The 26,813-nt window shown below is 41.3% G+C and overlaps 1 protein-coding gene across 1 annotated transcript in view; it reads left to right on the plus strand.

Annotated features, from left to right (window-relative positions):
- The first annotated feature begins 8,253 nt into the window (after positions 1-8,253).
- The window catches only part of LOC142913994 (uncharacterized), a 71,730-nt gene continuing 53,170 nt past the window's right edge, over positions 8,254-26,813 (plus strand). Inside the window, exon 1 of the mRNA XM_076061120.1 lies at positions 8,254-8,395. Within this exon, the coding sequence (XP_075917235.1) occupies positions 8,345-8,395 (51 nt within the window). The 5' untranslated portion in view covers positions 8,254-8,344. The remainder of the gene's footprint in view (positions 8,396-26,813) is intronic.

Below are 26,813 nucleotides of genomic sequence, written 5' to 3' on the forward strand. Positions count from 1 at the left end.
TGTCATACTTTGATACCGGCAAAACGGTCTCATTTTGAAGCGTCTCATGGACTATTGGATGGGGGGGAAAAAACTGGCGCTAAAAGTCAGTGGCGACCTCTCCTGTCGTGCCCAGTGACGTCATCACGGGCGAAGTTCACCGCGCGAAGTCAAACGCCGCCTCATGAGCGCCGCTCGAAACGCAAAATCATCGCTCGGTGAACATTTCCGAGGACAAACAAACGCATGCCGGGAACCGTGTGAGTTTGTGTTTCTTGTTTCCTCTGCGCAATGTGGGGGAGGGCTTCATCCAGCAGTGGATTGACAAAAGCGCTGTATGCATACTGCACAGGCTACGCTAACGTCACATTTAGGCCCATGGACCGAACAAACGCGTCTCTCTTTCTCCATCCGTCTCCACTCTCTCTCTTCCTCTCTTCACTGCTGGCCTGTAGGTTTGGGCCGAGCGAGTTCCTGCCGGGGATTTGGCTCTTCAGGAGCTGATTCCCCCCGTGGCTTTGTCGGCACGAGGCGACCGCGCGGAGTGTCAAGGGCTCCACCGGGCCCCAAGCCGCTGCCCCAGCACCACCGTAGCAGCCAAACCACCGGTGCTCGGCATGGCCTGTATGAAGGTCCTGCCGGACCTCATGTTGCGCACAGGGTACAACATCGTCCAGGAGAACGGACAGAGGAAGATCGGACCACCGCCCGACTGGCAGGGGCCCCGTCCCGCCCGTGGCTGTGAGGTGTTTCTGGGGAGGATCCCGCGCGACCTCTACGAGGATGAGCTGGTGCCCGTGCTGGAGATGGTGGGGAATCTCTACCAGCTCTGCCTCATGATGGAGTTTAGCGGAGAGAACCGCGGCTACGCGTTCGCTACCTACGCCACGCGCGCCCAAGCCATGGATGCCGTCAAGAAACTCGATAAATTCGAGATCCGTCCAGGATGCCGCATTGGAGTCCACTTCAGCGTGGACAATCGCTGCCTCTTAATTGGGGGGCTGCCAAAGGACAAGAAGCGAGCGGAGGTGATGATGGCGATGAGCGGTGCCACGGAGGGCGTGGTGGACGTCAAGATGAGCGTCTGTCGCTGGGACAAAACCCTCAACCGAGGCTACGCGTTCATCGAGTACGGGAGCCATCGCGCGGCCGCCATGGCCCGGCGGAAGCTCCTTCGAATCAACTTGCAGCTATGGGGCCGGACCATCAAGGTGGACTGGGCCATCCCGGAACGGGTGGCTGCGGCCGCGGCGGTGGAGATGGAGGCGGCGGTGCCAGACCTGCTGCAGCCGGAGTGCACGGGCACCGGCAAAGCCGCACAAAGCCAATTTGGGGGCTGGGGGGCACGCATGCAGCTGTGGTGGGTACCTCTCCACCTGCGGCCCATGCCCATTGCTCTCGAGGCGCTGCCGGAGGCGGCCATGCTGTCGTGGGAGGTGCGGCTGCGGATGCTGTGCCGGACCGCCGGCATCAGCTACCCAATCTTCGAGCTGCACGCTTACTCGGAGCCCGGGATACCCGTGGGCCTCCTCTATAAGATGTCGATTCCCGGGGTGGGAGAAGGCGCCGGCATCTTCCCCGAATTTCTGAGCTCCAGCGAGGAGGGAGCACGGGAGGTGGCGTGTCAGCTCGCCTACAACATCCTCAGCAATGCGAATTCCCCACCTCCGGCCACGCCCTCTCGTGGAACCTTCGAGCAGGTTACCTGAGAGGGCGTGGCCAGAGGCGTGGCTAGGCCCCGCCTCCGGCCACGCCCTCTCGTCGAACCTTGGAGCAGGTTTCACGAGAGGGCGTGGCCAGAGGCGTGGCTAGGCCCCGCCTCCAGCCACGCCCTCTCGTGGAACCCTTCGAGCAGGTTACCGGAGTAACTCGGCTAGCCCCACCTGTTGCCCTTGCCCCAGATGTGCCTCCTTCCCTGATTGGTTGTTACCTCTGTGGCCGTACCCCTGAAGCCCTTGCCAAGCCAGCAGGTGTCACCCTGTCAAGTCAGCAGGTGTCACCCTGTGATGTCAGCAGGTGTCACCGTGTGATGTCAGCAGGTGTCACCCTGTGATGTCAGCAGGTGTCACCCTGTCATGTCAGCAGGTGTCACCCTGTCATTACACTTCAATGAAAACCGACAACAGAATCCTTGAAGAAAAAAAACTAATTCAGGTTTTTTGACATGTCGACGCCATTTCGTTTATGAAAATGCACGGGAGAAAAATATATTTTGTTCACGTCGCATTCTGATGTCAGAACATTTGATTGTTTATCAAATAGAAAAACCCTTGAACAACTTTGCTGCACACGGAGATGTCCGTGCACCGCCTCGTTTCCACGGCCTCTATCCCGGTGCCATTTGTATTTTAGTTCTGTTCCTTCACCTGAAGAAGGCTACTTGTGTTGTGGCCGAAACGTCGTGATTTTTGTTGTTTTATTTTTTTACCTACGTGGTGACTTTACCGAATAGAACCAAAGAGTACACATACAGCTGTTAAGAGTTTGATGTTTTATTGATTTTCAGTTTAGGTGTTTTTTTCCGGTAATGTTTCTGTTGTTAATGTTTTAGTGGAAATAAAGTCCCGAAAAGTCTCTCTCCACTCTCTCTCCACTCTCTCTCTCTCCACTCTCTCTCTCCACTCTCTCTCTCTCCACTCTCTCTCTCCACTCTCTCTCCACTCTCACTCTCCACTCTCTCTCCACTCTCTCTCCACTCTCTCTCCACTCTCTCTCTCTACTCTCTCTCTCCACTCTCACTTTCTCCACTCTCTCTCTCCACTCTCTCTCTCTCCACTCTCTCTCCACTCTCTCTCCACTCTCTCTCCACTCTCTCTCTCCACTCTCTCTCTCCACTCTCTCTCTCCACTCTCTCTCCACTCTCTCTCTCCACTCTCTCTCTCCACTCTCTCTCTCCACTCTCTCCACTCTCTCTCTCCACTCTCTCTCCACTCTCTCTCCACTCTCACTCTCCACTCTCTCCACTCTCTCTCTACTCTCTCCACTCTCACTCTCTCCACTCTCTCTCCACTCTCTCTCTCTCTCCACTCTCTCTCTCTCTCCACTCTCTCGGCCGAGTCTCTGCCACTTGTGGTTCTGAGTGTCGCACGCTTGGGATCCTTCTTGCCCTCCTCTGCGGTTCTGTGTGTGACCGACGACGTGTGTGGAGAGCTGAAGGGTAGCGGTTAGCGCTACGCTGCACCACGATCCTGGCGACCCAAGTTCGATTCCCACTCACATCCAACACCGGTGACGATTCTCTGTACCGGTCCAGGGCCTCCCCTAGGTCGACTCCGCCTCAAATGAGTACCTGGTGCGGTGTGTAGTAAACATCGCCACTAGGGAGACAAAGGCGGCCGGGCGTGGCGCTGGCCACCCACCCCCTCGTGTACCGTGCTGGCCTTATAGGAGCTCGCTAACAGCACTTGCCACTACAGTCTGTTAAGGCTATATGGGGGATCTTTGTCTGTGCGCGGCACGGTGAGTGTGTGCGGCGAGTGTCTCTGCTGGGCGTATCAGAAGGCAACGAAAATAAGGACAACTTGGCAGTCACACAAACACAGTGACACACACACGCAGAGACAGACACACACATGCAGAGACACAGACACACACGCAGAGACATAGACACACACGCAGAGACAGACACACAGACGCACACGCAGAGACACATAGACACACACAGAGACACATAGACACAGAGACACATAGACACACGTAGAGACATAGACACACACGCAACCACAGACACACACGCAGAGACAGACACACAGACACACACAGAGACACATAGACACACACGCAGAGACAGACACACACGCAGAGACATACACACACGCAGAGACAGACACACATGCAGAGACACAGACACACCGATACAGACACACACACGCCGAGACAGACAACAACCGCCATTCGCCACTAAGTGGCGGTGACGTCACCACGACGCTTGTGCCAGGCTATGTACACCCTGAGGCCACGTGAAGTGTCGAACGCCCGCTGGCAGGAGGTCACGGGGCAGACCCAGGTGCCACAGGTCGACTGACTGAGATGACTGAGATGACTGGCTGATGCACCACCTGTGCCCCCTACTGTGCCAACCTGCTGTGCTTTAGCCACCCGGTGCTCCACTCGTTGTTGAGTAGTGGCCTAGACACACACACAGACATCACACACACACAAGACACACACACAGACATCACACACACACATTACACACACAGACATCACACACAGACATCACACACACACACAAGACACACACACAGACAACACACACACACACACAAGACACACACACACAAGACACACAGAGACATCACACACACACAGACAACACACACACAACACACACACAGACATCACACACACACAAGACACACGCAGACATCACACACACACACAAGACACACGCAGACATCACACACACACACAAGACACACACAGACATCACACACAGACAGACATCACACACACACACAAGACACACGCAGACATCACACACACACACAAGATACACACAGACATCACACACACACACAAAACACCACACAGAAGACACACAGACATCACACACACACAGACATCACACACACACAAGACACCACACACAAGACACACACAGACATCACACACACACACACAAGACACACACACAGACATCACACACACACACATCACACACACACACAGACATCACACACACACAAGACACCACACACAAGACACACACAGACATCACACACAAGACACACACACAGACATCACACACACACACACAGACATCACACACACAAGACACACACACTTGACACACACACAGACATCACACACACAGACATCACACACAGACATCACACACACACACAAGACACACACAGACATCACACACACACACATGACACACACACAGACATCACACACAGACATCACACACACAAGACACACACACAGACATCACACACATGACACACACAGACATCACACACACACAGACATCACACACAGACATCACACACACACACAAGACACACACAGACATCACACACACAGACATCACACACACACAGACATCACACACACACACAAGACACACACACATGACACACACACAGACATCACACACACACAAAGACCCCCCGTACAGACTGTAGGGGCAAGTGCTGTAAGCGAGTAGCAGCACCTATAAGGGCCGGCACGGCACACGAGGGGGTGGGTGGCCAACACCACGCCCGACCGCCTTTGTCTCCCCCAGTGGTGATGTTTACTACACACCACTACACCAGGTACTCATTTGAGGCTGAATCGACCTAGGGGAGGCCCAGGACCGATTCAGATAATCGTCGCCGGCGGTGGCTGTGGAAGGGGTATAGAACTCAGGCCGCCCGGTTCGTAGCGCGGCGTAGCGCTAACCACTACACTACCGCTCCCCACATACACACACAACACACACATCACACACAGAGACGCACACACAGAGACTCACACGGAGGCACACACGTACACACACGGAGACACACACACAGAGACACACACACCACACACAGAGACACACATCACACACAGAGACACACACAGAGACACACACAGAGACACACACACCACACACAGAGACACACATCACACACAGAGACACACACAGAGACACACACAGAGACACACAAAGACACACACATTACACACAGAGACACACAGACACACACACATCAACCAAACAGAGACACACACAAAGACACACACATCACACACACACAGACACACACACGAGACACACAGAGACACACACACATCACACACATCAAACAGAGATACACACACAGAGACACACACACACAGAGACACACACACAGACATCACACACACAAGACACACACAGACATCACACAGACATCACACACACACAAGACACACACAGACATCACACACACACAGACATCACACACACACAGACAAGACACACACAGACATCACACACAGACATCACACACACAAGACACTCACACAGACATCACACACAGACATCACACACACAGACATCACACACAGACATCACACACACAGACATCACACACACACAGACATCACACACACAAGACACACACAGACATCACACACAGACATCACACACACACAGACATCACACACACACAGACATCACACACACAAAGACATCACACACACAAGACACACACAGACATCACACACACAAAGACATCACACACACAAGACACACACAGACATCACACACACACAAGACACACACAGACATCACACACACACAAGACACTCACACAGACATCACACACACAGACATCACACACACACAAGACACTCACACAGACATCACACACAGACATCACACACACAGACATCACACACACACAAGACACACACACAGACATCACACACACAAGACACACACACAGACATCACACACACAGACAAGACACACACAGACATCACACACAGACATCACACACACACAAGACACACACACACAAGACACACACACACAAGACACACACACACAAGACACACACACACACAGACATCACACACACAGACATCACACACACAGACATCACACACACAGACATCACACACACAGACATCACACACACAGACATCACACACACAGACATCACACACACAGACATCACACACACAGACATCACACACACAGACATCACACACACAGACATCACACACACAGACATCACACACACAGACATCACACACACAGACATCACACACAGACATCACACACAAGACACACACAGACATCACACACACACAAGACACACATGAGATACACACAGATACACACATAATACAGATACAAAGACAAAGATCCCCCATATAGCCTTAACAGACTGTAGGGGCAAGTGCTGTTAGCGAGCACCTATGAAGGCCGGAACGGTACACGAGGGGGTGGGTGGCCAGCACCACGCCCGACCGCCTTTGTCTCCCTAGTGGCAATGTTTACACACCGCACCAGGTACTCATTTGAGGCTGAGTCGACCTAGGGGAGGCCCGGGACCGGTTCAGATAATCGTCACTGGTGTTGGCCGTGAGCGGGAATCGAACCCGGGTCGCCAGGTTCATAGCGCAGCGCGCTAACCGCTACACTATCGCTCCCCACATAATACAGATACACACACATATACACACATCACACACAGATACATACACACACATACACACAGATACACACACACAGATAAATACACATACACACACATACACACACATACACACAGATACACACACTATTACACTATTCAACTATAGACGAGAGACCTGCAGTGATCTATCAGTGCAGGAGCGGAGCTGCTGTGAGGCGAGGCGCTTGGAGCTCTCTGATTGGTCCAAGCGGCGACTTGGAGCCAATCAGATTTGATTCCTCCCTAGCCACGTGACCCGGGATTTTTTTTTCCCGCCAAATTTTTGAGACTCCTCGTCGGCCAGGCGCCATTTTGAGAGTCGTGAGGTGCGGATTTGAATTTTTTTTATTTCGTAGCAGAAATTAACGACGATGACGACCCCCCAGGGGTGCGAGATCGCCTCTCGTGAGGGAAAACGTGAGGTAAAAAGTGGCCTCAAATGTCCAGCCCGTGATTCGCAGATAGTTTAAATATGCACTGTTGAATCTATGTGCAGTGTTGGGTTTATGGGACAGTGTTGAATCTATGGGCAGTGCTGAGTCTATGGGGCAGTGCTGAGTCTATGGGACAGTGCTGAGTCTATGGGGCAGTGTTGAGTCTATGGGGCAGTGCTGAGTCTATGGGACAGTGCTGAGTCTATGGGACAGTGCTGAGTCTATGGGACACTGCTGAGTCTATGGGGCAGTGCTGAGGCTATGGTCATTGACAAAATAAAAACGATTTAATTTGTGAATAGTTTGCCTCGTGAGGGGCATAAGATGTGCCAGTATTCGTCGAGATGACTGTTTTCTTTTCACCCTGCGAGTCATTTATTGCTTAAAGGAGACATCGTGGAGGGAAACAATGGGAGTGATATAAAACTACATCTGTGTGCTTTGTGGTTGTTCCTACAAGTAACTAAACCTACCCACGTGACGCGGGAGTTTTTTCCCCGCCACATTTTTTTTGGCTCCTCCCCACCCCCGCCTTGGAGCCAATCAGGTTTCGTTCCCTCCTACCCACGTGACACGAGATTTTTTTTTATCCCGCTAAATTATTTTGGCGTCTCGCCCTCCTCGCTACGCCTTGGAGCCAATCAGGTTTGAGTCCTCTCTACCCACGTGACGTGATATGTTTTTCCCGCCAAATTTTTTGTGACTCCTTTTCCTCGGCCAGGCGCCGTTTTTAAAGTCGTGAGGTGCGGTTTTGATATTTTTTTTATTTCGGAGCAGAAATTAACGACGATGACGACCCCCCAGGGGTGCGAGATCGCCTCTCGTGAGGGAAAACGTGAGGTAAAAAGTGGCCTCAAATGTCCAGCCCGTGATTCGCAGATAGTTTACAAATGCACTGTTGAGTTTATGGGCAGTGATGAGTCTATGGGACAGTGCTGAGTCTATGGGGCAGTGCTGAGTCTATGGGGACAGTGTTGAGTCTATGGGGCAGTGCTGAGTCTATGGCACAGTGATGAGTCTATGGGACAGTGCTGAGTCTATGGGACAGTGCTGAGTCTATGGCACAGTGCTGAGTCTATGGGACAGTGCTGAGTCTATGGGACAGTGCTGAGTCTATGGGACAGTGTTGAGTCTATGGGACAGTGCTGAGTCTATGGGACAGTGCTGAATCTATGGGACAGTGGTGGGTCTATGGGGCAGTGCTGAGTCTATGGGACAGTGCTGAGTCTATGGGACAGTGCTGAGTCTATGGGGCAGTGCTGAGTCTATGGGACAGTGCTGAGTCTATGGGACAGTGCTGAGTCTATGGGACAGTGCTGAGTCTATGGGGCAGTGCTGAGTCTATGGGACAGTGTTGAGTCTATGGGGCAGTGTTGAGTCTATGGGACAGTGCTGAGTCTATGGGGCAGTGCTGAGGCTATGGTCATTGACAAAATACAAACGATTTAATTTGTGAATAGTTTACCTCGTGAGGGGCATAAGATGTGCCAGTATTCGTCGAGATGACTGTTTTCTTTACACCCCGCGAGTCATTTATTGCTTAAAGGAGACATCGTGGAGGGAAACAATGGGAGTGATATAAAACTACATCTGTGTGCTTTGTGGTTGTTCCTACACGAATGTAGACTGTAGTAATGGTTATTAACCAGAGTGTACTGACAGTCTATAATGTAGACTGTAGTAATGGTTATTAAGTATGGTGAGTGTACTGACAGTCTATAATGTAGACTGTAGTAATGGTTATTAAGTATGGTGAGTGTACTGACAGTCTATAATGTAGACTGTAGTAATGGTTATTAAGTATGGTGAGTGTACTGACAGTCTATAATGTAGACTGTAGTAATGGTTATTAACCAGAGTGTACTGACAGTCTATAATGTAGACTGTAGTAATGGTTATTAAGTATGGTGAGTGTACTGACAGTCTATAATGTAGTCTGTAGCCTGGTTATTAAGTATGGTGAGTGTACTGACAGTCTATAATGTAAACTGTAGCCTGGTTATTAAGTATGGTGAGTGTACTGAGAGTCTATAATGTAGACTGTAGTAATGGTTATTAATTCTGGGTGAGTGTACTGACAGTCTATAATGTAGACTGTAGTAATGGTTATTAAGTATGGTGAGTGTACTGATAGTCTATAATGTAGACTGTAGTAATGGTTATTAAGTATGGTGAGTGTACTGACAGTCTATAATGTAGACTGTAGTAATGGTTATTAAGTATGGTGAGTGTACTGACAGTCTATAATGTAGACTGTAGTAATGGTTATTAAGTATGGTGAGTGTACTGAGAGTCTATAATGTAGACTGTAGCCTGGTTATTAAGTATGGTGAGTGTACTGACAGTCTATAATGCAAACTGTAGCCTGGTTATTAAGTATGGTGAGTGTACTGAGAGTCTATAATGTAGACTGTAGTAATGGTTATTAATTCTGGGTGAGTGTACTGACAGTCTATAATGTAGACTGTAGTAATGGTTATTAAGTATGGTGAGTGTACTGACAGTCTATAATGTAGACTGTAGTAATGGTTATTAAGTATGGTGAGTGTACTGACAGTCTATAATGTAGACTGTAGTAATGGTTATTAAGTATGGTGAGTGTACTGACAGTCTATAATGTAGACTGTAGTAATGGTTATTAACCAGAGTGTACTGACAGTCTATAATGTAGACTGTAGTAATGGTTATTAAGTATGGTGAGTGTACTGACAGTCTATAATGTAGTCTGTAGCCTGGTTATTAAGTATGGTGAGTGTACTGACAGTCTATAATGTAGACTGTAGTAATGGTTATTAAGTATTGTGAGTGTACTGACAGGCTATAATGTAGACTGTAGCCTGGTTATTAAGTATGGTGAGTGTACTGACAGTCTATAATGTAGACTGTAGTAATGGTTATTAAGCTGAGTGAGTGTACTGACAGTTTATAATGTAGACTGTAGTAATGGTTATTAAGCTGAGTGAGTGTACTGACAGTTTATAATGTAGACTGTAGTAATGGTTATTAAGTATGGTGAGTGTACTGAGAGTCTATAATGTAGACTGTAGCCTGGTTATTAAGTATGGTGAGTGTACTGACAGTCTATAATGTAAACTGTAGCCTGGTTATTAAGTATGGTGAGTGTACTGAGAGTCTATAATGTAGACTGTAGTAATGGTTATTAATTCTGGGTGAGTGTACTGACAGTCTATAATGTAGACTGTAGTAATGGTTATTAAGTATGGTGAGTGTACTGATAGTCTATAATGTAGACTGTAGTAATGGTTATTAAGTATGGTGAGTGTACTGACAGTCTATAATGTAGACTGTAGTAATGGTTATTAAGTATGGTGAGTGTACTGACAGTCTATAATGTAGACTGTAGTAATGGTTATTAAGTATGGTGAGTGTACTGAGAGTCTATAATGTAGACTGTAGCCTGGTTATTAAGTATGGTGAGTGTACTGACAGCCTATAATGCAAACTGTAGCCTGGTTATTAAGTATGGTGAGTGTACTGAGAGTCTATAATGTAGACTGTAGTAATGGTTATTAATTCTGGGTGAGTGTACTGACAGTCTATAATGTAGACTGTAGTAATGGTTATTAAGTATGGTGAGTGTACTGATAGTCTTTAATGTAGACTGTAGTAATGGTTATTAAGTATGGTGAGTGTACTGACAGTCTATAATGTAGACTGTAGTAATGGTTATTAAGCTGAGTGAGTGTACTAGCAGTCTATAATGTAGACTGTAGCCTGGTTATTAAGCTGGGTGAGTGTACTGAAAGTCTATAATGTAGACTGTAGTAATGGTTATTAAGTATGGTGAGTGTACTGACAGTCTATAATGTAGACTGTAGTAATGGTTATTAAGCTGAGTGAGTGTACTGACAGTTTATAATGTAGACTGTAGTAATGGTTATTAAGCTGAGTGAGTGTACTGACAGTTTATAATGTAGACTGTAGTAATGGTTATTAAGTATGGTGAGTGTACTGAGAGTCTATAATGTAGACTGTAGCCTGGTTATTAAGTATGGTGAGTGTACTGACAGTCTATAATGTAAACTGTAGCCTGGTTATTAAGTATGGTGAGTGTACTGAGAGTCTATAATGTAGACTGTAGTAATGGTTATTAATTCTGGGTGAGTGTACTGACAGTCTATAATGTAGACTGTAGTAATGGTTATTAAGTATGGTGAGTGTACTGATAGTCTATAATGTAGACTGTAGTAATGGTTATTAAGTATGGTGAGTGTACTGACAGTCTATAATGTAGACTGTAGTAATGGTTATTAAGTATGGTGAGTGTACTGACAGTCTATAATGTAGACTGTAGTAATGGTTATTAAGTATGGTGAGTGTACTGAGAGTCTATAATGTAGACTGTAGCCTGGTTATTAAGTATGGTGAGTGTACTGACAGCCTATAATGCAAACTGTAGCCTGGTTATTAAGTATGGTGAGTGTACTGAGAGTCTATAATGTAGACTGTAGTAATGGTTATTAATTCTGGGTGAGTGTACTGACAGTCTATAATGTAGACTGTAGTAATGGTTATTAAGTATGGTGAGTGTACTGATAGTCTTTAATGTAGACTGTAGTAATGGTTATTAAGTATGGTGAGTGTACTGACAGTCTATAATGTAGACTGTAGTAATGGTTATTAAGCTGAGTGAGTGTACTAGCAGTCTATAATGTAGACTGTAGCCTGGTTATTAAGCTGGGTGAGTGTACTGAAAGTCTATAATGTAGACTGTAGTAATGGTTATTAAGTATGGTGAGTGTACTGACAGTCTATAATGTAGACTGTAGTAATGGTTATTAAGTATGGTGAGTGTACTGACAGTCTATAATGTAGACTGTAGTAATGGTTATTAAGTATGGTGAGTGTACTGACAGTCTATAATGTAGACTGTAGTAATGGTTATTAACCAGAGTGTACTGACAGTCTATAATGTAGACTGTAGTAATGGTTATTAAGCTGAGTGAGTGTACTGACAGTCTATAATGTAGACTGTAGCCTGGTTATTAAGCTGAGTGTACTGACAGTCTATAATGTAGACTGTAGTAATGGTTATTTATTATGGTGAGTGTACTGACAGTCTATAATGTAGACTGTAGTAATGGTTATTAAGTATGGTGAGTGTACTGACAGTCTATAATGTAGACTGTAGTAATGGTTATTAACCTGAGTGAGTTTACTGACAGTCTATAATGTAGACTGTAGTAATGGTTATTAAGTATGGAGAGTGTACTGACAGTCTATAATGTAGACTGTAGTAATGGTTATTAAGCTGAGTGAGTGTACTGACAGTCTATAATGTAGACTGTAGCCTGGTTATTAAGCTGAGTGTACTGACAGTCTATAATGTAGACTGTAGTAATGGTTATTTATTATGGTGAGTGTACTGACAGTCTATAATGTAGACTGTAGTAATGGTTATTAAGTATGGTGAGTTTACTGACAGTCTATAATGTAGACTGTAGTAATGGTTATTAACCTGAGTGAGTGTACTGACAGTCTATAATGTAGACTAGTAATGGTTATTAACCTGAGTGAGTGTACTGACAGTCTATAATGTAGACTGTAGCCTGGTTATTCAGCTGGATGAGTGTACTGACAGTCTATAATGTAGACTGTAGCCTGGTTATTAAGTATGGTGAGTGTACTGACAGTCTATAATGTAGACTGTAGTAATGGTTATTAAGCTGAGTTAGTGTACTGACAGTCTATAATGTAGACTGTAGCCTGGTTATTAAGCTGAGTGTACTGACAGTCTATAATGTAGACTGTAGTAATGGTTATTTATTATGGTGAGTGTACTGACAGTCTATAATGTAGACTGTAGTAATGGTTATTAAGTATGGTGAGTGTACTGACAGTCTATAATGTAGACTGTAGTAATGGTTATTAACCAGAGTGTACTGACAGTCTATAATGTAGACTGTAGTAATGGTTATTAAGTATGGTGAGTGTACTGACAGTCTATAATGTAGTCTGTAGCCTGGTTATTAAGTATGGTGAGTGTACTGACAGTCTATAATGTAAACTGTAGCCTGGTTATTAAGTATGGTGAGTGTACTGAGAGTCTATAATGTAGACTGTAGTAATGGTTATTAATTCTGGGTGAGTGTACTGACAGTCTATAATGTAGACTGTAGTAATGGTTATTAAGTATGGTGAGTGTACTGATAGTCTATAATGTAGACTGTAGTAATGGTTATTAAGTATGGTGAGTGTACTGACAGTCTATAATGTAGACTGTAGTAATGGTTATTAAGTATGGTGAGTGTACTGACAGTCTATAATGTAGACTGTAGTAATGGTTATTAAGTATGGTGAGTGTACTGAGAGTCTATAATGTAGACTGTAGCCTGGTTATTAAGTATGGTGAGTGTACTGACAGTCTATAATGCAAACTGTAGCCTGGTTATTAAGTATGGTGAGTGTACTGAGAGTCTATAATGTAGACTGTAGTAATGGTTATTAATTCTGGGTGAGTGTACTGACAGTCTATAATGTAGACTGTAGTAATGGTTATTAAGTATGGTGAGTGTACTGACAGTCTATAATGTAGACTGTAGTAATGGTTATTAAGTATGGTGAGTGTACTGACAGTCTATAATGTAGACTGTAGTAATGGTTATTAAGTATGGTGAGTGTACTGACAGTCTATAATGTAGACTGTAGTAATGGTTATTAAGTATTGTGAGTGTACTGACAGTCTATAATGCAAACTGTAGCCTGGTTATTAAGTATGGTGAGTGTACTGAGAGTCTATAATGTAGACTGTAGTAATGGTTATTAATTCTGGGTGAGTGTACTGACAGTCTATAATGTAGACTGTAGTAATGGTTATTAAGTATGGTGAGTGTACTGACAGTCTATAATGTAGACTGTAGTAATGGTTATTAAGTATGGTGAGTGTACTGACAGTCTATAATGTAGACTGTAGTAATGGTTATTAAGTATGGTGAGTGTACTGACAGTCTATAATGTAGACTGTAGTAATGGTTATTAAGTATTGTGAGTGTACTGACAGGCTATAATGTAGACTGTAGCCTGGTTATTAAGTATGGTGAGTGTACTGACAGTCTATAATGTAGACTGTAGTAATGGTTATTAAGCTGAGTGAGTGTACTGACAGTTTATAATGTAGACTGTAGTAATGGTTATTAAGCTGAGTGAGTGTACTGACAGTTTATAATGTAGACTGTAGTAATGGTTATTAAGTATGGTGAGTGTACTGAGAGTCTATAATGTAGACTGTAGCCTGGTTATTAAGTATGGTGAGTGTACTGACAGTCTATAATGTAAACTGTAGCCTGGTTATTAAGTATGGTGAGTGTACTGAGAGTCTATAATGTAGACTGTAGTAATGGTTATTAATTCTGGGTGAGTGTACTGACAGTCTATAATGTAGACTGTAGTAATGGTTATTAAGTATGGTGAGTGTACTGATAGTCTATAATGTAGACTGTAGTAATGGTTATTAAGTATGGTGAGTGTACTGACAGTCTATAATGTAGACTGTAGTAATGGTTATTAAGTATGGTGAGTGTACTGACAGTCTATAATGTAGACTGTAGTAATGGTTATTAAGTATGGTGAGTGTACTGAGAGTCTATAATGTAGACTGTAGCCTGGTTATTAAGTATGGTGAGTGTACTGACAGCCTATAATGCAAACTGTAGCCTGGTTATTAAGTATGGTGAGTGTACTGAGAGTCTATAATGTAGACTGTAGTAATGGTTATTAATTCTGGGTGAGTGTACTGACAGTCTATAATGTAGACTGTAGTAATGGTTATTAAGTATGGTGAGTGTACTGATAGTCTTTAATGTAGACTGTAGTAATGGTTATTAAGTATGGTGAGTGTACTGACAGTCTATAATGTAGACTGTAGTAATGGTTATTAAGCTGAGTGAGTGTACTAGCAGTCTATAATGTAGACTGTAGCCTGGTTATTAAGCTGGGTGAGTGTACTGAAAGTCTATAATGTAGACTGTAGTAATGGTTATTAAGTATGGTGAGTGTACTGACAGTCTATAATGTAGACTGTAGTAATGGTTATTAAGCTGAGTGAGTGTACTGACAGTTTATAATGTAGACTGTAGTAATGGTTATTAAGCTGAGTGAGTGTACTGACAGTTTATAATGTAGACTGTAGTAATGGTTATTAAGTATGGTGAGTGTACTGAGAGTCTATAATGTAGACTGTAGCCTGGTTATTAAGTATGGTGAGTGTACTGACAGTCTATAATGTAAACTGTAGCCTGGTTATTAAGTATGGTGAGTGTACTGAGAGTCTATAATGTAGACTGTAGTAATGGTTATTAATTCTGGGTGAGTGTACTGACAGTCTATAATGTAGACTGTAGTAATGGTTATTAAGTATGGTGAGTGTACTGATAGTCTATAATGTAGACTGTAGTAATGGTTATTAAGTATGGTGAGTGTACTGACAGTCTATAATGTAGACTGTAGTAATGGTTATTAAGTATGGTGAGTGTACTGACAGTCTATAATGTAGACTGTAGTAATGGTTATTAAGTATGGTGAGTGTACTGAGAGTCTATAATGTAGACTGTAGCCTGGTTATTAAGTATGGTGAGTGTACTGACAGCCTATAATGCAAACTGTAGCCTGGTTATTAAGTATGGTGAGTGTACTGAGAGTCTATAATGTAGACTGTAGTAATGGTTATTAATTCTGGGTGAGTGTACTGACAGTCTATAATGTAGACTGTAGTAATGGTTATTAAGTATGGTGAGTGTACTGATAGTCTTTAATGTAGACTGTAGTAATGGTTATTAAGTATGGTGAGTGTACTGACAGTCTATAATGTAGACTGTAGTAATGGTTATTAAGCTGAGTGAGTGTACTAGCAGTCTATAATGTAGACTGTAGCCTGGTTATTAAGCTGGGTGAGTGTACTGAAAGTCTATAATGTAGACTGTAGTAATGGTTATTAAGTATGGTGAGTGTACTGACAGTCTATAATGTAGACTGTAGTAATGGTTATTAAGCTGAGTGAGTGTACTGACAGTTTATAATGTAGACTGTAGTAATGGTTATTAAGCTGAGTGAGTGTACTGACAGTTTATAATGTAGACTGTAGTAATGGTTATTAAGTATGGTGAGTGTACTGAGAGTCTATAATGTAGACTGTAGCCTGGTTATTAAGTATGGTGAGTGTACTGACAGTCTATAATGTAAACTGTAGCCTGGTTATTAAGTATGGTGAGTGTACTGAGAGTCTATAATGTAGACTGTAGTAATGGTTATTAATTCTGGGTGAGTGTACTGACAGTCTATAATGTAGACTGTAGTAATGGTTATTAAGTATGGTGAGTGTACTGATAGTCTATAATGTAGACTGTAGTAATGGTTATTAAGTATGGTGAGTGTACTGACAGTCTATAATGTAGACTGTAGTAATGGTTATTAAGTATGGTGAGTGTACTGACAGTCTATAATGTAGACTGTAGTAATGGTTATTAAGTATGGTGAGTGTACTGAGAGTCTATAATGTAGACTGTAGCCTGGTTATTAAGTATGGTGAGTGTACTGACAGCCTATAATGCAAACTGTAGCCTGGTTATTAAGTATGGTGAGTGTACTGAGAGTCTATAATGTAGACTGTAGTAATGGTTATTAATTCTGGGTGAGTGTACTGACAGTCTATAATGTAGACTGTAGTAATGGTTATTAAGTATGGTGAGTGTACTGATAGTCTTTAATGTAGACTGTAGTAATGGTTATTAAGTATGGTGAGTGTACTGACAGTCTATAATGTAGACTGTAGTAATGGTTATTAAGCTGAGTGAGTGTACTAGCAGTCTATAATGTAGACTGTAGCCTGGTTATTAAGCTGGGTGAGTGTACTGAAAGTCTATAATGTAGACTGTAGTAATGGTTATTAAGTATGGTGAGTGTACTGACAGTCTATAATGTAGACTGTAGTAATGGTTATTAAGTATGGTGAGTGTACTGACAGTCTATAATGTAGACTGTAGTAATGGTTATTAAGTATGGTGAGTGTACTGACAGTCTATAATGTAGACTGTAGTAATGGTTATTAACCAGAGTGTACTGACAGTCTATAATGTAGACTGTAGTAATGGTTATTAAGCTGAGTGAGTGTACTGACAGTCTATAATGTAGACTGTAGCCTGGTTATTAAGCTGAGTGTACTGACAGTCTATAATGTAGACTGTAGTAATGGTTATTTATTATGGTGAGTGTACTGACAGTCTATAATGTAGACTGTAGTAATGGTTATTTATTATGGTGAGTGTACTGACAGTCTATAATGTAGACTGTAGTAATGGTTATTAAGTATGGTGAGTGTACTGACAGTCTATAATGTAGACTGTAGTAATGGTTATTAACCTGAGTGAGTTTACTGACAGTCTATAATGTAGACTGTAGTAATGGTTATTAAGTATGGAGAGTGTACTGACAGTCTATAATGTAGACTGTAGTAATGGTTATTAAGCTGAGTGAGTGTACTGACAGTCTATAATGTAGACTGTAGCCTGGTTATTAAGCTGAGTGTACTGACAGTCTATAATGTAGACTGTAGTAATGGTTATTTATTATGGTGAGTGTACTGACAGTCTATAATGTAGACTGTAGTAATGGTTATTAAGTATGGTGAGTTTACTGACAGTCTATAATGTAGACTGTAGTAATGGTTATTAACCTGAGTGAGTGTACTGACAGTCTATAATGTAGACTAGTAATGGTTATTAACCTGAGTGAGTGTACTGACAGTCTATAATGTAGACTGTAGCCTGGTTATTCAGCTGGATGAGTGTACTGACAGTCTATAATGTAGACTGTAGCCTGGTTATTAAGTATGGTGAGTGTACTGACAGTCTATAATGTAGACTGTAGTAATGGTTATTAAGCTGAGTTAGTGTACTGACAGTCTATAATGTAGACTGTAGCCTGGTTATTAAGCTGAGTGTACTGACAGTCTATAATGTAGACTGTAGTAATGGTTATTTATTATGGTGAGTGTACTGACAGTCTATAATGTAGACTGTAGTAATGGTTATTAAGTATGGTGAGTGTACTGACAGTCTATAATGTAGACTGTAGTAATGGTTATTAACCAGAGTGTACTGACAGTCTATAATGTAGACTGTAGTAATGGTTATTAAGTATGGTGAGTGTACTGACAGTCTATAATGTAGTCTGTAGCCTGGTTATTAAGTATGGTGAGTGTACTGACAGTCTATAATGTAAACTGTAGCCTGGTTATTAAGTATGGTGAGTGTACTGAGAGTCTATAATGTAGACTGTAGTAATGGTTATTAATTCTGGGTGAGTGTACTGACAGTCTATAATGTAGACTGTAGTAATGGTTATTAAGTATGGTGAGTGTACTGATAGTCTATAATGTAGACTGTAGTAATGGTTATTAAGTATGGTGAGTGTACTGACAGTCTATAATGTAGACTGTAGTAATGGTTATTAAGTATGGTGAGTGTACTGACAGTCTATAATGTAGACTGTAGTAATGGTTATTAAGTATGGTGAGTGTACTGAGAGTCTATAATGTAGACTGTAGCCTGGTTATTAAGTATGGTGAGTGTACTGACAGTCTATAATGCAAACTGTAGCCTGGTTATTAAGTATGGTGAGTGTACTGAGAGTCTATAATGTAGACTGTAGTAATGGTTATTAATTCTGGGTGAGTGTACTGACAGTCTATAATGTAGACTGTAGTAATGGTTATTAAGTATGGTGAGTGTACTGACAGTCTATAATGTAGACTGTAGTAATGGTTATTAAGTATGGTGAGTGTACTGACAGTCTATAATGTAGACTGTAGTAATGGTTATTAAGTATGGTGAGTGTACTGACAGTCTATAATGTAGACTGTAGTAATGGTTATTAAGTATTGTGAGTGTACTGACAGTCTATAATGCAAACTGTAGCCTGGTTATTAAGTATGGTGAGTGTACTGAGAGTCTATAATGTAGACTGTAGTAATGGTTATTAATTCTGGGTGAGTGTACTGACAGTCTATAATGTAGACTGTAGTAATGGTTATTAAGTATGGTGAGTGTACTGACAGTCTATAATGTAGACTGTAGTAATGGTTATTAAGTATGGTGAGTGTACTGACAGTCTATAATGTAGACTGTAGTAATGGTTATTAAGTATGGTGAGTGTACTGACAGTCTATAATGTAGACTGTAGTAATGGTTATTAAGTATTGTGAGTGTACTGACAGGCTATAATGTAGACTGTAGCCTGGTTATTAAGTATGGTGAGTGTACTGACAGTCTATAATGTAGACTGTAGTAATGGTTATTAAGCTGAGTGAGTGTACTGACAGTTTATAATGTAGACTGTAGTAATGGTTATTAAGCTGAGTGAGTGTACTGACAGTTTATAATGTAGACTGTAGTAATGGTTATTAAGTATGGTGAGTGTACTGAGAGTCTATAATGTAGACTGTAGCCTGGTTATTAAGTATGGTGAGTGTACTGACAGTCTATAATGTAAACTGTAGCCTGGTTATTAAGTATGGTGAGTGTACTGAGAGTCTATAATGTAGACTGTAGTAATGGTTATTAATTCTGGGTGAGTGTACTGACAGTCTATAATGTAGACTGTAGTAATGGTTATTAAGTATGGTGAGTGTACTGATAGTCTTTAATGTAGACTGTAGTAATGGTTATTAAGTATGGTGAGTGTACTGACAGTCTATAATGTAGACTGTAGTAATGGTTATTAAGCTGAGTGAGTGTACTAGCAGTCTATAATGTAGACTGTAGCCTGGTTATTAAGCTGGGTGAGTGTACTGAAAGTCTATAATGTAGACTGTAGTAATGGTTATTAAGTATGGTGAGTGTACTGACAGTCTATAATGTAGACTGTAGTAATGGTTATTAAGCTGAGTGAGTGTACTGACAGTTTATAATGTAGACTGTAGTAATGGTTATTAAGCTGAGTGAGTGTACTGACAGTTTATAATGTAGACTGTAGTAATGGTTATTAAGTATGGTGAGTGTACTGAGAGTCTATAATGTAGACTGTAGCCTGGTTATTAAGTATGGTGAGTGTACTGACAGTCTATAATGTAAACTGTAGCCTGGTTATTAAGTATGGTGAGTGTACTGAGAGTCTATAATGTAGACTGTAGTAATGGTTATTAATTCTGGGTGAGTGTACTGACAGTCTATAATGTAGACTGTAGTAATGGTTATTAAGTATGGTGAGTGTACTGATAGTCTATAATGTAGACTGTAGTAATGGTTATTAAGTATGGTGAGTGTACTGACAGTCTATAATGTAGACTGTAGTAATGGTTATTAAGTATGGTGAGTGTACTGACAGTCTATAATGTAGACTGTAGTAATGGTTATTAAGTATGGTGAGTGTACTGAGAGTCTATAATGTAGACTGTAGCCTGGTTATTAAGTATGGTGAGTGTACTGACAGCCTATAATGCAAACTGTAGCCTGGTTATTAAGTATGGTGAGTGTACTGAGAGTCTATAATGTAGACTGTAGTAATGGTTATTAATTCTGGGTGAGTGTACTGACAGTCTATAATGTAGACTGTAGTAATGGTTATTAAGTATGGTGAGTGTACTGATAGTCTTTAATGTAGACTGTAGTAATGGTTATTAAGTATGGTGAGTGTACTGACAGTCTATAATGTAGACTGTAGTAATGGTTATTAAGCTGAGTGAGTGTACTAGCAGTCTATAATGTAGACTGTAGCCTGGTTATTAAGCTGGGTGAGTGTACTGAAAGTCTATAATGTAGACTGTAGTAATGGTTATTAAGTATGGTGAGTGTACTGACAGTCTATAATGTAGACTGTAGTAATGGTTATTAAGCTGAGTGAGTGTACTGACAGTTTATAATGTAGACTGTAGTAATGGTTATTAAGCTGAGTGAGTGTACTGACAGTTTATAATGTAGACTGTAGTAATGGTTATTAAGTATGGTGAGTGTACTGAGAGTCTATAATGTAGACTGTAGCCTGGTTATTAAGTATGGTGAGTGTACTGACAGTCTATAATGTAAACTGTAGCCTGGTTATTAAGTATGGTGAGTGTACTGAGAGTCTATAATGTAGACTGTAGTAATGGTTATTAATTCTGGGTGAGTGTACTGACAGTCTATAATGTAGACTGTAGTAATGGTTATTAAGTATGGTGAGTGTACTGATAGTCTATAATGTAGACTGTAGTAATGGTTATTAAGTATGGTGAGTGTACTGACAGTCTATAATGTAGACTGTAGTAATGGTTATTAAGTATGGTGAGTGTACTGACAGTCTATAATGTAGACTGTAGTAATGGTTATTAAGTATGGTGAGTGTACTGAGAGTCTATAATGTAGACTGTAGCCTGGTTATTAAGTATGGTGAGTGTACTGACAGCCTATAATGCAAACTGTAGCCTGGTTATTAAGTATGGTGAGTGTACTGAGAGTCTATAATGTAGACTGTAGTAATGGTTATTAATTCTGGGTGAGTGTACTGACAGTCTATAATGTAGACTGTAGTAATGGTTATTAAGTATGGTGAGTGTACTGATAGTCTTTAATGTAGACTGTAGTAATGGTTATTAAGTATGGTGAGTGTACTGACAGTCTATAATGTAGACTGTAGTAATGGTTATTAAGCTGAGTGAGTGTACTAGCAGTCTATAATGTAGACTGTAGCCTGGTTATTAAGCTGGGTGAGTGTACTGAAAGTCTATAATGTAGACTGTAGTAATGGTTATTAAGTATGGTGAGTGTACTGACAGTCTATAATGTAGACTGTAGTAATGGTTATTAAGTATGGTGAGTGTACTGACAGTCTATAATGTAGACTGTAGTAATGGTTATTAAGTATGGTGAGTGTACTGACAGTCTATAATGTAGACTGTAGTAATGGTTATTAACCAGAGTGTACTGACAGTCTATAATGTAGACTGTAGTAATGGTTATTAAGCTGAGTGAGTGTACTGACAGTCTATAATGTAGACTGTAGCCTGGTTATTAAGCTGAGTGTACTGACAGTCTATAATGTAGACTGTAGTAATGGTTATTTATTATGGTGAGTGTACTGACAGTCTATAATGTAGACTGTAGTAATGGTTATTAAGTATGGTGAGTGTACTGACAGTCTATAATGTAGACTGTAGTAATGGTTATTAACCTGAGTGAGTTTACTGACAGTCTATAATGTAGACTGTAGTAATGGTTATTAAGTATGGAGAGTGTACTGACAGTCTATAATGTAGACTGTAGTAATGGTTATTAAGCTGAGTGAGTGTACTGACAGTCTATAATGTAGACTGTAGCCTGGTTATTAAGCTGAGTGTACTGACAGTCTATAATGTAGACTGTAGTAATGGTTATTTATTATGGTGAGTGTACTGACAGTCTATAATGTAGACTGTAGTAATGGTTATTAAGTATGGTGAGTTTACTGACAGTCTATAATGTAGACTGTAGTAATGGTTATTAACCTGAGTGAGTGTACTGACAGTCTATAATGTAGACTAGTAATGGTTATTAACCTGAGTGAGTGTACTGACAGTCTATAATGTAGACTGTAGCCTGGTTATTCAGCTGGATGAGTGTACTGACAGTCTATAATGTAGACTGTAGCCTGGTTATTAAGTATGGTGAGTGTACTGACAGTCTATAATGTAGACTGTAGTAATGGTTATTAAGCTGAGTTAGTGTACTGACAGTCTATAATGTAGACTGTAGCCTGGTTATTAAGCTGAGTGTACTGACAGTCTATAATGTAGACTGTAGTAATGGTTATTTATTATGGTGAGTGTACTGACAGTCTATAATGTAGACTGTAGTAATGGTTATTAAGTATGGTGAGTGTACTGACAGTCTATAATGTAGACTGTAGCCTGGTTCTTAACCTTGGTGAGTGTACTGACAGTCTATAATGTAGACTAGTAATGGTTATTAACCTGAGTGAGTGTACTGACAGTCTATAATGTAGACTGTAGTAATGGTTATTAAGCTGAGTGAGTGTACTGACAGTCTATAATGTAGACTGTAGCCTGGTTATTCAGCTGGGTGAGTGTACTGACAGTCTATAATGTAGACTGTAGCCTGGTTATTAAGCTGGGTGAGTGTACTGAAAGTCTATAATGTAGACTGTAGTAATGGTTATTAAGTATGGTGAGTGTACTGACAGTCTATAATGTAGACTGTAGTAATGGTTATTAAGTATGGTGAGTGTACTGACAGTCTATAATGTAGACTGTAGTAATGGTTATTAAGTATGGTGAGTGTACTGACAGTCTATAATGTAGACTAGTAATGGTTATTAACCTGAGTGAGTGTACTGACAGTCTATAATGTAGACTGTAGTAATGGTTATTAAGTATGGTGAGTGTACTGACAGTCTATAATGTAGACTGTAGTAATGGTTATTAAGTATGGTGAGTGTACTGACAGTCTATAATGTAGACTGTTGTAATGGTTATTAAGTATGGTGAGTGTGCTGACAGTCTATAATGTAGACTGTAGCCTGGTTATTAAGTATGGTGAGTGTACTGACAGTCTATAATGTAGACTGTAGTAATGGTTAAGTATGGTGAGTGTACTGACAGTCTATAATGTAGACTGTAGTAATGGTTATTAACCTGAGTGAGTTTACTGACAGTCTATAATGTAGACTGTAGTAATGGTTATTAAGTATGGAGAGTGTACTGACAGTCTATAATGTAGACTGTAGTAATGGTTATTAAGCTGAGTGAGTGTACTGACAGTCTATAATGTAGACTGTAGCCTGGTTATTAAGCTGAGTGTACTGACAGTCTATAATGTAGACTGTAGTAATGGTTATTTATTATGGTGAGTGTACTGACAGTCTATAATGTAGACTGTAGTAATGGTTATTAAGTATGGTGAGTGTACTGACAGTCTATAATGTAGACTGTAGTAATGGTTATTAACCTGAGTGAGTTTACTGACAGTCTATAATGTAGACTGTAGTAATGGTTATTAAGTATGGAGAGTGTACTGACAGTCTATAATGTAGACTGTAGTAATGGTTATTAAGCTGAGTGAGTGTACTGACAGTCTATAATGTAGACTGTAGCCTGGTTATTAAGCTGAGTGTACTGACAGTCTATAATGTAGACTGTAGTAATGGTTATTTATTATGGTGAGTGTACTGACAGTCTATAATGTAGACTGTAGTAATGGTTATTAAGTATGGTGAGTTTACTGACAGTCTATAATGTAGACTGTAGTAATGGTTATTAACCTGAGTGAGTGTACTGACAGTCTATAATGTAGACTAGTAATGGTTATTAACCTGAGTGAGTGTACTGACAGTCTATAATGTAGACTGTAGCCTGGTTATTCAGCTGGATGAGTGTACTGACAGTCTATAATGTAGACTGTAGCCTGGTTATTAAGTATGGTGAGTGTACTGACAGTCTATAATGTAGACTGTAGTAATGGTTATTAAGCTGAGTTAGTGTACTGACAGTCTATAATGTAGACTGTAGCCTGGTTATTAAGCTGAGTGTACTGACAGTCTATAATGTAGACTGTAGTAATGGTTATTTATTATGGTGAGTGTACTGACAGTCTATAATGTAAACTGTAGTAATGGTTATTAAGTATGGTGAGTGTACTGACAGTCTATAATGTAGACTGTAGCCTGGTTCTTAACCTTGGTGAGTGTACTGACAGTCTATAATGTAGACTAGTAATGGTTATTAACCTGAGTGAGTGTACTGACAGTCTATAATGTAGACTGTAGTAATGGTTATTAAGTATGGTGAGTGTACTGACAGTCTATAATGTAGACTGTAGCCTGGTTCTTAACCTTGGTGAGTGTACTGACAGTCTATAATGTAGACTAGTAATGGTTATTAACCTGAGTGAGTGTACTGACAGTCTATAATGTAGACTGTAGTAATGGTTATTAAGCTGAGTGAGTGTACTGACAGTCTATAATGTAGACTGTAGCCTGGTTATTCAGCTGGGTGAGTGTACTGACAGTCTATAATGTAGACTGTAGCCTGGTTATTAAGTATGGTGAGTGTACTGACAGTCTATAATGTAGACTGTAGTAATGGTTATTAAGTATGGTGAGTGTACTGACAGTCTAGAATGTAGACTGTAGCCTGGTTATTCAGCTGGGTGAGTGTACTGACAGTCTATAATGTAGACTGTAGTAATGGTTATTAAGTATGGTGAGTGTACTGACAGTCTATAATGTAGACTGTAGCCTGGTTGTTAAGTACGGTGAGTGTACTGACAGTCTATAATGTAGACTGTAGTAATGGTTATTAAGTATGGTGAGTGTACTGACAGTCTATAATGTAGGCTGTAGTAATGGTTATTAAGCTGAGTGTACTGACAGTCTATAATGTAGACTGTAGTAATGGTTATTTATTATGGTGAGTGTACTGACAGTCTATAATGTAGACTAGTAATGGTTATTAAGTATGGTGAGTTTACTGACAGTCTATAATGTAGACTGTAGTAATGGTTATTAACCTGAGTGAGTGTACTGACAGTCTATAATGTAGACTGTAGCCTGGTTATTCAGCTGGGTGAGTGTACTGACAGTCTATAATGTAGACTAGTAATGGTTATTAAGTATGGTGAGTGTACTGACAGTCTATAATGCAGACTGTAGTAATGGTTATTAAGTATGGTGAGTGTACTGACAGTCTAGAATGTAGACTGTAGCCTGGTTATTCAGCTGGGTGAGTGTACTGACAGTCTATAATGTAGGCTGTAGTAATGGTTATTAAGTATGGTGAGTGTACTGACAGTCTATAATGTAGACTGAAGCCTGGTTATTAAGCTGAGTGTACTGACAGTCTATAATGTAGACTGTAGTAATGGTTATTTATTATGGTGAGTGTACTGACAGTCTAGAATGTAGACTGTAGCCTGGTTATTCAGCTGGGTGAGTGTACTGACAGTCTATAATGTAGACTGTAGTAATGGTTATTAAGTATGGTGAGTGTACTGACAGTCTATAATGTAGACTGTAGCCTGGTTGTTAAGTACGGTGAGTGTACTGACAGTCTATAATGTAGACTGTAGTAATGGTTATTAACCTGAGTGAGTGTACTGACAGTCTATAATGTAGGCTGTAGTAATGGTTATTAAGTATGGTGAGTGTACTGACAGTCTATAATGTAGACTGAAGCCTGGTTATTAAGTATGGTGAGTGTACTGACAGTCTATAATGTAGACTGTAGTAATGGTTATTAAGCTGAGTGAGTGTACTGACAGTCTATAATGTAGGCTGT

The sequence above is a fragment of the Petromyzon marinus genome, unplaced genomic scaffold (genome assembly GCF_048934315.1).
Source record: "Petromyzon marinus isolate PM22_M1 ecotype Great Lakes invasive population unplaced genomic scaffold, UKy_Petmar_22M1.pri1.0 PM_G_Scaffold_273, whole genome shotgun sequence".
Lineage (NCBI taxonomy): Eukaryota > Metazoa > Chordata > Hyperoartia > Petromyzontiformes > Petromyzontidae > Petromyzon > Petromyzon marinus.